The sequence below is a fragment of the Montipora foliosa genome, chromosome 2 (genome assembly GCF_036669935.1).
Source record: "Montipora foliosa isolate CH-2021 chromosome 2, ASM3666993v2, whole genome shotgun sequence".
Lineage (NCBI taxonomy): Eukaryota > Metazoa > Cnidaria > Anthozoa > Scleractinia > Acroporidae > Montipora > Montipora foliosa.
In genome coordinates, this window is record NC_090870.1 from 8,523,496 (window position 1) to 8,535,995 (window position 12,500).

Here is a 12,500-nt window from a genome sequence, read left to right on the forward strand (position 1 = left end):
GCTGAAATCGTCCAGGTCCAATGCCCAGAACATCGCTCCCATGAGCCCCTTTTTCATGATGACCTCTTTAACTTTGACATTCAGACTGTCTACGTCGTCAAAACCAACCCAGATTGTACCTTTGTGGCCATACGGAGCGTTTACTTCGTTTTCACCGACAATGTTGAGCCCCAGCTTGCAGATCTCGTAGTAGGCCAAGAATCCAGCTTCTCGAGTATACATGCCTTTATGAGGTTTCTGCCACTCATGTTTAGGAGAGCCAAGGCCGCTTTCTTGGGGATCTTTAAGAGCGAATGCTCTTCCATAAGTCGCCATACCTAGAGCAATCTTATTGGCTGGAAAACCCTTGTCGATCCAATACTGGGCAGCAAATGGAACAGTGAGTTTATCGTCCCCCACCATGGCTGTGTGATGTCCCGTCACTTTGTCCCAGTTGCCGTGAAGATCGTAGGTCATCAGATTTAGTATGTCAAGCGACTTGCCAAGTCGTTTTACCTCGTAGGCCTTGTCTATAGTCGCATAGCCAGCAGCAACGGCAGCAGTCAACAGTAGTCGAGGCCTTCCGGTCTGGGCTGCTTCCGCTTTAAAGGCATCTAACAGCTCTTCGACAAGTACGCTGAACCTCTGTTTATCTTCCGGTGGTGATCCTCCCCTAACAGCAGGGTATTCCCAGTCCAGATCGAGGCCATCGAAGCCCCATTTTCGAAGCATTTCAATTGATGAATCGATAAACACCTAAAACAAAAAAAATTCAATTACAATCGTCGCAATGAATAATAATAATGATGATGATGAGGATGAGAACGATAGTGATGATGATGATGATGATGATGATGATGATGACGATGACAATGGCGATGATCACGATGACGATGATGATGATATCCTTCTTATGAAATGGGACCGGTGCTCGCGCCCAGCCTATGCAGCTAAAAGGATCAAGAAGCTCCAAGGTAGAACGACTTGACCCCTGGACGGACCAACATACTCAGGGAATTGTAATGGCAATTTTAACAACACAATGTTCATAGCCGTTTGGGACGTGAAAGACTGAGCACATATTGTTCGCGGAGTAGTATCGCGAAGACTGTCCTTCGCGGTAATGTTCATCAGGGTTAGGTGGTGAGTGATTTCTCTGGGGTATTAGTTCTTCGAGGTTATCTACAATCCGAAAGTCAAAAGAATACAAATGAAGACACAAGCCTCGGATTGATCTCAGAATTAAAATAATTTGATATGTTACAGTCGTGGAAAATTGTTCAAACATCAAGAAATTCGCACTGAAACCTAAAGAGAAATTTCCCTCTTTTTAACGAATACAATAATAATACAATACATACTTAATTGACCGCTCCCCTTAGGGGCTTTTCAGGGCCAATGAAACACAACGAAACAACAGAACAGAACAACTGTTAAGAATCCCAACTGGCCGGAGGCAAACCAGTTGGCTATTTACAAGTGCAGCTGGGAAGTTGAACCAGGGACTACCAGGATCAAATTCAACGAGTGGTCAGAGTGGGTCTTGAGCCCGGGATCTCCGGATCTCAAGGCAAGCACTCTAACCACTGGGCTACGCTGCCTCCCTTGCCTCCCTTGAACAAACGTTGGCCAAGCGGCTGTCAAGTGATCGAGTGTACGCAAATTCAAATAAGGGCAACAGTAACTGCATTGGAAATTGAAAAAACTGATCCTCACACTTAGCTGGAGTCCTTTCACGGAAACACATCATCCCAACAAATTGACCTACTCCCAACTGATTGGCTTCATAGCTTAGTTGAAACCACCTAAATTTTTCAGGTCTCTATAAGAGGCAATTGCTTAAAGTGCCCCTGTGATCAAAAAATCAATTCTTATTCTTCTTTGGATTTCGAAACTATGTTAACTAAACAATAAGCGAGCAACGTGTTAAACCTTGCTTTAAAAAGACACCTGTTTATTTTAACTGTAATTTTCCCATTTAATGGTCATCCATTACTAACTTCATGTTCTTGAGAGAGCTGGATCGAGGAGAAAACAACGTGAATGGCCCACTAGTTTAAGAATGCAACGCCTGAGTACACCGCAGATTTAATATGCCGCACGGGAGTTTTGGGCTTTCAGATTTTTAAACTCATGTTTTGCATGTATAATGAAACTGTATTCACACTTTGAAATTTAAGCTGGTGAGCCTTTGACGTCACTTTTGCCTGGATCCAATCCTCTGAGGTCCAATCGGTCAGTTTTGAAGGTGAGTGATAGCGGACCGTGAAATCCAAAACTTACACTCAAAGTAAACGGCCTTTGGTTGAAAATCAAAGCTCAAAATTTTGCCTGTCAGGTGTTAAGCAAACACACTTTCAAAATCTGAGGAAAAAAAGGAAGTGATTTGTTTTTATCATAGGGGCACTTTCAAGTGTCCAACTTAGTGCGATGATCTTCTCTCTCAATTTCGACTATAACCCGCACTCAGAAACTACCAATCACAAACTGTACCTTTCTAGAAGCTTCAGTTTTGACCATTTTTGAAAATGGACTGTTTGCATTCTCGTGGTTCCATCCCCCAACAGCCAGAAGAGTTCTCAGTTCGGGATTTTTGTCTTTTAGGGCGTTGAACCTCGGATATAACTTATCATCATTCCACTCGTACATTGCTAATTTGTCTGTGTTCCTGTTTATCTTGGCAAAGGCATACACTAAATGTGTGCAAAGTTTGGGATCGATATTCTCTGGCCAGAACTTTCCAGCGCCTGGACGATACTGTGACCAGTTTGTGTGATAGCAGACTCGTACGTAGTTTTTGGCGGTGATGTACGAGGCAAAGCCTACTAAGAGCAAAATGACGAGGGAACGCATGATTTAGGCTCCAAGATCAAGTACCGAGGAACACGAGTATGGCAGAGTTCGCAGTGTTCAGCCTCTTATATCCTTACACAGTATTTGTGCCTTTGAATCCAGCTTTACAAATACAAAGCCCTGTTTGTGGACCCAGCCAATGGCAGTAAGGTAGAATATTTCTAGTTTTATCAGCAGTGTAAATCGCCCAGTTCTGGTGGAATTTTGGTTGACAGTTGACACGCTTTTGAGGAAAAAACCCCCAGTGTCTTCCACCTGTATTTGGATACCGTGCTCTTGTTTGATCAAATGCAAGTGCATTTGGCCCAGGGATATTGTTGCACTACTCAGGTTCAAGAACAAAATTCACATGACAGAGGATATAAATGACCTCTTTTAGAAGACTGTTCAATAAAAAGCTCACACTCTTTTGATTGCGCGTTTTTCCAGGTACCAAAGGCAGAGCGAGTTTTCCACGAGATAACTTCCCGTTGTTTTTTCTTTCCTTTTTGAGAGAAAGATCATTGCAGGTAATAAAACAGCTTATTAAGCAGTTGTTAACAACCCAGGCTTCGACGGGACACAAAACTGTGTCGATTGCGCACCAAAATGAGCCGGGCTCTACGACGGAGCTATCAGGTCATCTGAGAGATGGAAAGTTGCGGGGGTTCGTATGGTATTCCGTAAGTGGTGGAAGTATAATTAACAATTATTCTACGAGGGCGCGCTGGATATGAAGCGATAGATAACCAACGAGGCACGTGGCGCCGAGTTGCCGGGTTATAATCATTTTATATCCAGCAAGCCCGAGTTCAATAATTGTTTTATTAAAAACTCCAGGATCAACAACTCTTCTTTGGTGTTCCCGGGGGTAGTATTGTCGACTAAAGCATCGATTTCTGCTTTGGTCAATTCCAAAACGGTTTTTATAGGCCATTTTTTCAGAGCTACAAAAATGTTTTCATCTCGTATTGCTGACGCGTTCATTGACCATATATATTAGGCAGAGCAGGTATATGAACTGATAGCCTGTGTCCTGCGAGCCAATGAAAATGCTGGAAATCTGATATCCGTTCACGTTTTAATAATGTAGGATATATATGAAGTTCATAAATTGGAACTTCGAATATGACAACGATTTTCTAAGCGAAAGGTCATCTCAGTTAACGGGACACCTACCTTGTTGTGGGCCTGCCTTTTAGGAATATTAAAAGTGTGGCCCTTATGGAATATTATAAAGGCGCTGTTTTAAACGAATGTTACAAGCGTGCCCTTTTTAAAGAAGTGTCAAAGGCACCGTCGTTAAATAAGGTATTGCCTTTAAAGAATGTTAAAGGGCATTACTTTGATACTTTGAGGCATTACCTGTAAGAAACGAAAAAGCATTGCATCTAAGCAACTAAACAGGAGGTTCTTTAGGATGGTCAAGAAAGAAATAAGTTACAAATAGTTTAGCTTTCTTTTCAAATGGGCTAGTTTTTGAAAAACGGACGGTGCACTTACGGGGGAAATTTGGTGGGGGTGCGTTTTTACAAAGGCTCCTTTTTTGTGCACCGAATTACATGAGTGTAGGGTGATCTTGGATTATCTACTGGGTCATACTTTATTTAGAGGGTTGTGCTTAGCTGCTACGATTGATCATAGGAGTTAAAGTGGACCTGTTTGCAAACAAACTCCGTGCATATTGGCGGACAGCTTGTCAATATTGCTAAATTTCCCTACACGAAAACAATGCTATTTTCGCAGTGGTACTCTCCTCATCGTCCGTACTTTCCGTTTACATGTATTTTACCTTCGATGACCTGTGTTCACACCTATGGATTATAAATATAAAAGGGAACTTAAGCAACGACAAAAGCGACGTCAACGAGAACGTCACAAATTTGCATATTTATTGCCAACGGACAATAGCTTTACACACTCTGCACGTGCCTTTTTCACTTTTGTCCATTTTTTTGGCGTCGTCTGCAAAACAACAACGTGAAATGGCCAAATTTGAGGTTTTTTAAAGATCGCCAGCACTTGCAGTTAAATTTTCATTTTCTCCCCTGAATTATGCGCCGTTTCGACCAGTCATTCTTGAGGAACTCCCACAGCCTTGTCATATTAAAAAGGTTGAAATAGTCACGAAGTGGTTACAATGACGCGAATTCCTATTTTAAGATGACGTTCTCGTTGCCGTCACCGTCGTCGTTACACAAGGGAGCTTAAGCAAAAACGACGCCTATTCCGGAATAAGAATACGTTGAGTGATGATTAAAACCGGCGATATGTTTAGCGCGTTTCGAAGCAGCAAGGATAGCATTTTAGCAGATATTTGACAATTTTGATGTGATTCTCTGTAAGAACGAAGGATTTCTAACTTATTATCCTATGTATTCCTATTCTGGAATACAGTCAATCGAACGCACCCTTATTCTCAAATGCTGACGTTCTTCTTTAGCTATTTCACGTTCTTATTTGCTGACGACGGCAAAAAAGTGGACAAAAGTGAAAAAGGCACGTGCAGGGCGTGCAAAGCTATTGTTTTTGCCCAAAAAATGTGCAAATTTGTGATGTACTCGTTGCCGTTGCCGTCGCTGTTGTCGTTGCTTAAGTTCCATACACCTGCAACGCCTGAAAACGCAAAGAAACAGACGGCTATTTTGTCGAAATAAACAGAATGACAGGGTTCGTTTACACAAAAACACCTGATTTTCCCGCCTGTTTAATCCATGTAAGCAAACATATATTCTTTGCCTTTTTGAACAGTCTATCGAGACTGAGGACATGAAATGTTTTCAAACATGGCACAGTTTTGTAGTACACCTACAAGAAATAGCAGATTCTTGGCATTTTAGTAAAACAACAGGTCTTTTGAATGAAGAATGATCTTTTCAATTCCTTGTTTGGACGTCCAACCGTCGAGCTGTAGGAAACGCGTGGAACCAAAGCCGTTAAAGAAGGTTCAGGCGACAATTATTGTCCCTCCATACAGCTTGATATTTTTTCATTGGTCACTCGGGGATATTCGGAAAAAACCTCACCACTGACGTAACACATGCAGCACTCTCCGGGCAGCCAAACTGAAACCCGGCCACAATGTGAAAAATTAACGGTCAATTTAATTCATCAGTCGCAATTTCAAAAAAAGTAAAATACTATGATTTAGGTTGTAGTTAGTCCTGCGTATGTTCATGATCACACATTTGCATTTGGAACAAATTTGTGGCGGTGGCGTTTTGTATCTATACCATCCTCATTTTCAGAGAAAAAAACCTCATTTAAAGGGAGACCCGTGGAACACAAAAACCAACCACACACCTGAGGACCTCTAAGGGGGGTCCTACTTCCCTTAAAAATTTGCTTGTGTTCCCTTGTTCCCGAAATCACTTCCAAACTTGTTCTCAGCTTTTGGACCCCTAACATGGCTTATGTTCCCTAAGTTTTTTGGTCTTCGTTCCCTTGTTCCCCAAAACCATTGGGAGACCCTCACAGGCAGGCACTTCGTTTATTTGCTAAAGTGCGCTTGTTCTTGACCGCAGCACACTTTTTGCGCTGATGACGAGTTCTAGGTAGTAGCCAGCCAAAACGCGGGGCCGGGGTCGGGGTGCCTTTTTTCTCCATTTTTTTGTTTCAATTTTTGTCGTTATTTTCCTGTACTGTTGTTGTCGAATGACCCGCATCTGTCCTTCATATATGGTGGAAATTAGTCAAAAACATTAAGGATACGGAAGCTATGAAAGTTCTTAAGGGACACCTTTGTTTTTTTTCTCGACATCGGACTTTGTTATTTGTGTGTGTTTAAAATCGAAGTTGGCTTTTGCGAGCATCTGACTCAGTGTTTCCGAAAATCGGAGTTTGTTTTTCGAAATTAAGATAATTTCCGAAAATGCTGAAATTGGAACTTATGAAATATACGCCAACTGCCAGAAACACTGAAGACTCGCTGAGCTCCATGCCACACTTTAAAATAGCATTGTAATGTTTACTTCTTGAGAAAAAAAAAACAGAATCGCAGTTCCAAGATGATCGTCACGTATCGTTCTCATTTGCTTGTTTGTTCGTGTTGATGTCATGTTGTTGTCTGTCGTTACTACAAACGGTTTGAAGTAAAGCCAGAGTCGCACGGGAACTTGCTAGGCAATTCTATTCGGACGTCAAGGGATCGAATCCAATATCACGATAAAAAACACAACACCATTGAAAACAATTTTGCGAAAACAAGCAAACGAGAACGTTGTATGACGACTACCGTGGAACTGCGGCTATTTGTTGCATTGCGCGAGATTCAAGACGGCGGCACCCGAAAGCACCGAGCCCGATCTTTGGAAGTCGATAAAAATGTTTCACTAGGTAATGCATTTTTTTGCAACAGATCTTCTAACAAGTACAATTGGAACATTTTAGGTGACATTTGTTAAAAGAGTGGAGGTTCCCTCTCAGTAATCTGCATGTCATTCAGTGTTAAAACGTGTACATTCATACATTGGACAGTACTATTTATTGTCTGCGCAGTTTCTTATTTTGGCAGGCAATGAATCAAAAGGGTTTGTTAAAACATGTAGATATACCATAATTATTTGTTTTCATTTCATTGAAATATATTATTTTACGGTAACATTTATTAGGTTTCAACGGTCACTGTGACTTTCAAGAAGTTAATAAATTATATGAAGGGCGTTTTTAATGGGTCATCATCAACATTCTGAGACCATAAGAACTTCATTTATAAACCCTCTTCCACGATCTTCGCTTATTTTGACTGCAAGTTGTGAGAGAGAATCTTCAACACTACTCGCGTTCCTTTTCTTAGTTTCTTCGTTGGAATTTAGAGGCTCGTCATAGTTAGTCGACAAAACTAATTGCGAACCATTTGGTGACAAGTGTATATTCTTGCTGCGCTCCGATTAATTACAGATTTGCAACGTTGGCATTTCTTCCGCCTTCTCTGTCCGTAACAGCGTTGTTCAAGACGGCAACCCCTTTGTGCATCATGATTCCAAAGGCTGCAATTGCCGATCGCTCAGCAAACATTTCTGATCGCCGGTGTTCTTTGAGTGATGGGTTGTTGTGGAGAGTAAGGTACAAGTGCCATCGATTACGATTTTTTCTTGAGCGGCGGTGTTTAAACGCTGTCCTAGTCCTACGAACTGTGTTCATGGCGACTGAAAGAAAAAACAAAAGAAGCGAGGTTCAGACCTAAATAAAATCTGAATATTAAAATTTCTGCATGCTTATTTACTGAGAATACGTCAATGGGCCATTTCCGAGTTGCTGTTAGTCTCGGTTTCGAAGTGAGTCTTGGTGCTCAACTATTGTAAGGGAAATGAGTTTGATTTGCATAAGAATACGCAACTCATTTACATTCGAATGATTGTGCACCAGGACTCGTTTTGAAACTGAGACATGCAGCAACTCGAAAATGGGCTATTGATCCCAAACTGTGCAGAAAGTTGAAACTGAGTGCAAAAAATTGAAATTTGAAATCAGTTAAATTAATTGACAGGAAAGTCGCCCAACAAAAAAAAAATGGCGGACAGGTTAGGATTTTAAGTCAGAGCAAGAGAAAATGAGGGGACAGAGAGGGAGGCTCACGGCGTTGGCCGGGATATGTTATGTCCACGAAAGTTATTTTTAGACGAGCGGAAGTCTTTGTTCTAGCGGAAGTCTGTCTTCCGAGACGTCCGCATGCAGTCTTGCCTCGCTCTCAGGTTCTTAGTGAAATGAGAAAATGACGGCGCACGTGGAAGGCTGATGAATATTTATTTTCTTTCAAACATTGGACCGAAATTGGCCTGCATGCGGACGTCTCGGAAGACTTCCGCTCGTCTAAAAATAACTTTCGTGGACATGACATATCCCAAGGACTGGACCGGGAGCCTCCCTCTCTGTGCCCTCATTTTCTCTTGGTCAGAGTTTGAATGCTAAAAGCAAAACCACCCAGCTTCTTTCTGCAATTTGGCCCGTGGGGCGAGTGCAATTTGAAGTCTTTTAAACCAATAACGTTAATGTAGGAGGAATTTGGGATAAATCAGTACACGTGATTTTTTTGCGACGGCGACATCAACGAAAACGTCACCTCATTATTATTCGATTATTCTATGTCGTTCGCGTCAATGTGGACGAAGTATCCCAAAAATAAATTCGCTTGTTTGCACAAGTGCAACGGCTGTTTTTTTGCATACAGGTCGGTTCGGTATTTTGCCTTTGCATAATCCAAGTGAGAAAGACAAACATCAAGAAATGTCCTCAAACTTTTCTAATTTATTTAAGAAGTCAATTTATAAACTACTATAAATTAAAGTTAATGTGACAAGGAGGGAGGGATATACATTTGAGCCTAGGCTTTCTCTGTTACAGAGCAACCTTGTGTCACGTGAACGTCACACCATGCACTTTATCCAATCATATTCTATGCGCCTCGTGCTTTGGACTAGTATGTCAAGTCCGACCTTTGCTATTGTCATTTCCAGTTCTGTCTTGATTGCAAAAACACTTAACCTCAGAAGCATCTTCACTCAAATTCCCTCCCTTCCCTCCCTCTTTCATACCTGGTGCCTCAATAGCACGACATGTCATGGGGAATTATGGTAGCTAGTCGCACCCTTTGCCCCACAGACTCACTTTACTAGGGTTGTGTGCCTTCTGATCGCGCACGGTTACCATAGAAACCAGAGGGTGCAACTCTCCAAAGGTAAGGACCTCTCATGTGAGGCATTGTAACCCTCTGGAGAGGATTGTGGCCTTGGGGTAACCCCTTGGCGAGAATTGTAACCTCGCATTGCCAACTTGTTGTCATGGCCTTGAGGATTGCAACCCCTTAGAGAGGATCGCGACCTCTCTTTGTCTGTTACACTTGTTGTCATGGGTTAGGAACATTAACTGCCTCTGGCCTGAGGGCTAGGTCGAAGAAGTAACAGATTTGAAAGTTTTATTCCATTTGATGCGATGAAACTCTGATTTATTAACCTCCTATATTTGGATGTTTTGACCTAAGCCGGGCATATTTTTTGGCTTCAATCCTATCTTGTTTATTTCTGCAATGTACTCAAAACTATCATAACATACATGTGCTTTCCTCATCAGCATCCGCGTGGTTTATTAGATCGTTGCTTCCTTCTTGATGATGAACTTGTTTTTCATTAATTGTCTTGATAAGAAGGTGACAAAATGTCACCAGAACAGGATTGGCATGGGTGTGTTCCAGAAGAAGATATCCAACGTAAGCGTTAAATCCTGCAAAATATTGAAGAAAAAAACATGTTAGGAGTACAATTATACCCAGGTATACTGTATAGCCGATTAGAAGTAAGTTCTAGTTTTCATACACACCACGAATGCTAACGTTTTATATCTTAGGAATGCCGAAGTGAACTTTATTAGATGCACGATTTCAATAAGCGTCACAAAGTGTCGCTTTGATCTTCTCCCCAACTTCAACATCACCTGAGTCCGCTAATACAGACAATACGCCACTTCGATATATTAAAATTCAGCTTGAAAGAGAGGTTTAGAGGACAAAGACGATGAAAAGTGGATGATACGTCGATATTTTTTTGACATTCATTCCAATGGGCTTCTATTGTTTTCGTCCTCTCTGCCTCGTTATCAAGCTGAATATTGATATTTCGAAAATGGCCTATTAACGTCACAAAATGTTCCCATACCTCTGCTCCTAAAGAAAAAGACTAACGGCTGAACTTGCCCCAACCTAAAAAATACCACTAACTTCTTTTAAGAACAGGACACTTGTGTTGGATATCAAAATTGGGTGCATTTCTAGACATAAGGGTTAAGTCTTATCATAATAATAATAATAATAATGATGATGATGATGATGATGAGGAGTCGTAGTAGGAGGATAATGACAAGTATATTGATGATAATAATAACAATAATAATAATGATAATATTAACGATAACAATAATATTAACGATGACCATAATGGTAACGATAACGGTAATGATAACGATAATAACGATAACGATAATGATAACGATACTAATAACGATAACGATGATGATGATAATAACGATAACGATAGTGATAACGATAACGATAATGATAGCGATAACCAGGAGCTCATTAAGAGGAGCCTCTATCTCCCATACTTGGCCTCGGAGTCAACCCTTTCCCGAGTAGATTTATTTATAGAACACCTCCCTTGGGAGATTCAGCACGCTCACTGTTGTAAAAGCCAATCTCCCTTGGGACATTCAGCACGCCCACTGTTGTAAAAGCCAATCAAAACAGAGCTATCTCAGCGTCAAGGGAATTATGATACTTTTCGCGGGAAAACCTGTTCCTAAAAATAAATTTACTCGGGAAAGGGTTGACTCAAGAATTTAGAGGAGATAGAGGTTCCTCTCGATGAGCTCCTGCGATAACTAATAATAAAGATAACGATAATGATAACGATAGCGATAACGATAATAATAAAGAGAACGATAATGATAACAATAACGATAATAATGACAACAACGATAGTGATAACGTTGACGATAATATAAAAGATAACGATAACGATAATAGCGATACGATAATAAAGATAACGATAACGATAACGATAACGATAATGATAACTTCTTCGAGTGTGGTAATCGAATGCAGGCCACACCATTCAATCCATCAATCCTGCCATCCCCACCTCTATATTTTCATACAGTCAACTGTATTTAGCGCTGGGGAACAGATTGGGGACATTGTACAGAAATCAAACCAAATCAACTCATAATCGTAGGTTGGTTCTTGAGGAGAAGGACAAACGGGATACCCGGAGAAAAACCTCGCGGAGCAGAGTAGAGAACCAACAGACTCAACCAACATCGGTTGGAGGCAAGTGCTCTCACCACTGCGCCATCCCCGCTCGTCAAGGAACGTACATGACATTTTTTTACCACAATTGCTTGTAATCTCGCAACCTGTTTTGCTAATTTTGTCGATAAGAGTCTAGACAACCCTGCTCGCGTCATTTTGGGAAACAAACAAATCCGCAGATTGAGGGAAATTTGGCTTGCTCTTTCTTTGTGTCACGATCTTGGTCACGCTCTGAAGTAAAGATTTTCTTTGAAGTTGAATATTGTGGTAAAAAACAAATCGAATGATGTGGATACATTCGGTTGCGCCTCGTTAAGTCCACATCATTTTGACCACTGTGATGACGAATATTGCTGTAGATAAGAGTACAGACAACGCTGAACCAAATTCGAATTGCTAAATCCCAACATGTTAGAACGGCAGAAAAACGTCGTTAGCTATCGAAAAAGATGAGGTTAATAGAATCCAATCAAGCGCATATCATTTACTCGCTCAGTTCAAAATGAAAACTGCTGGTCAAACCTGGATCCTTAAGTTCAAGGTTACGTGACAACAAGCTCTGCTGCGTGCGACCCAGAAACATGACACCAGTGACAGCTCCAATGATGATACGTTGAAGGCAAGAAAACAAGCCAAGGAAGATGTTGAAGAAAAACAAAAAAAATGTGCAAACATGGAAGAATCGCCTGTTGGAGAAAGAAGACAACCGCTTCGTATTTTAATCAAGTCGTAAATGAGAGTACTTCACATATGAAAAGAAGCGGAAACTTATTCAGGAGCATTAGAGGGTGGTGGGGAGGGGGGGGGGGGGGGAAATCGCATATGAAAGGGGCAGGGATGCTCGTCACAGGGATTTTGGATTTTGGTCTCACTTAGGGTGTTGTGGGCG

General features: G+C 41.3%; 2 protein-coding genes across 2 annotated transcripts in view; both read right to left on the minus strand.

Annotated features, from left to right (window-relative positions):
- Positions 1-2,885, minus strand: part of LOC137992327 (chitotriosidase-1-like) — a 3,253-nt gene extending 368 nt beyond the window's left edge. Inside the window, exons 1-2 of the mRNA XM_068837607.1 lie at positions 2,473-2,885; positions 1-735 (exon numbers count right to left, since the gene is read on the minus strand). The exon at positions 1-735 is cut by the window's left edge and continues 368 nt beyond it. Coding sequence (XP_068693708.1) covers positions 1-735; positions 2,473-2,832 — 1,095 coding nt within the window. The 5' untranslated portion in view covers positions 2,833-2,885. The remainder of the gene's footprint in view (positions 736-2,472) is intronic.
- Positions 2,886-7,406: 4,521 nt separating this feature from the next.
- The window catches only part of LOC137992326 (stimulated by retinoic acid gene 6 protein-like), a 47,230-nt gene continuing 42,136 nt past the window's right edge, over positions 7,407-12,500 (minus strand). Inside the window, exons 17-19 of the mRNA XM_068837606.1 lie at positions 12,134-12,297; positions 9,862-10,029; positions 7,407-7,958 (exon numbers count right to left, since the gene is read on the minus strand). Coding sequence (XP_068693707.1) covers positions 7,705-7,958; positions 9,862-10,029; positions 12,134-12,297 — 586 coding nt within the window. The 3' untranslated portion in view covers positions 7,407-7,704. The remainder of the gene's footprint in view (positions 7,959-9,861; positions 10,030-12,133; positions 12,298-12,500) is intronic.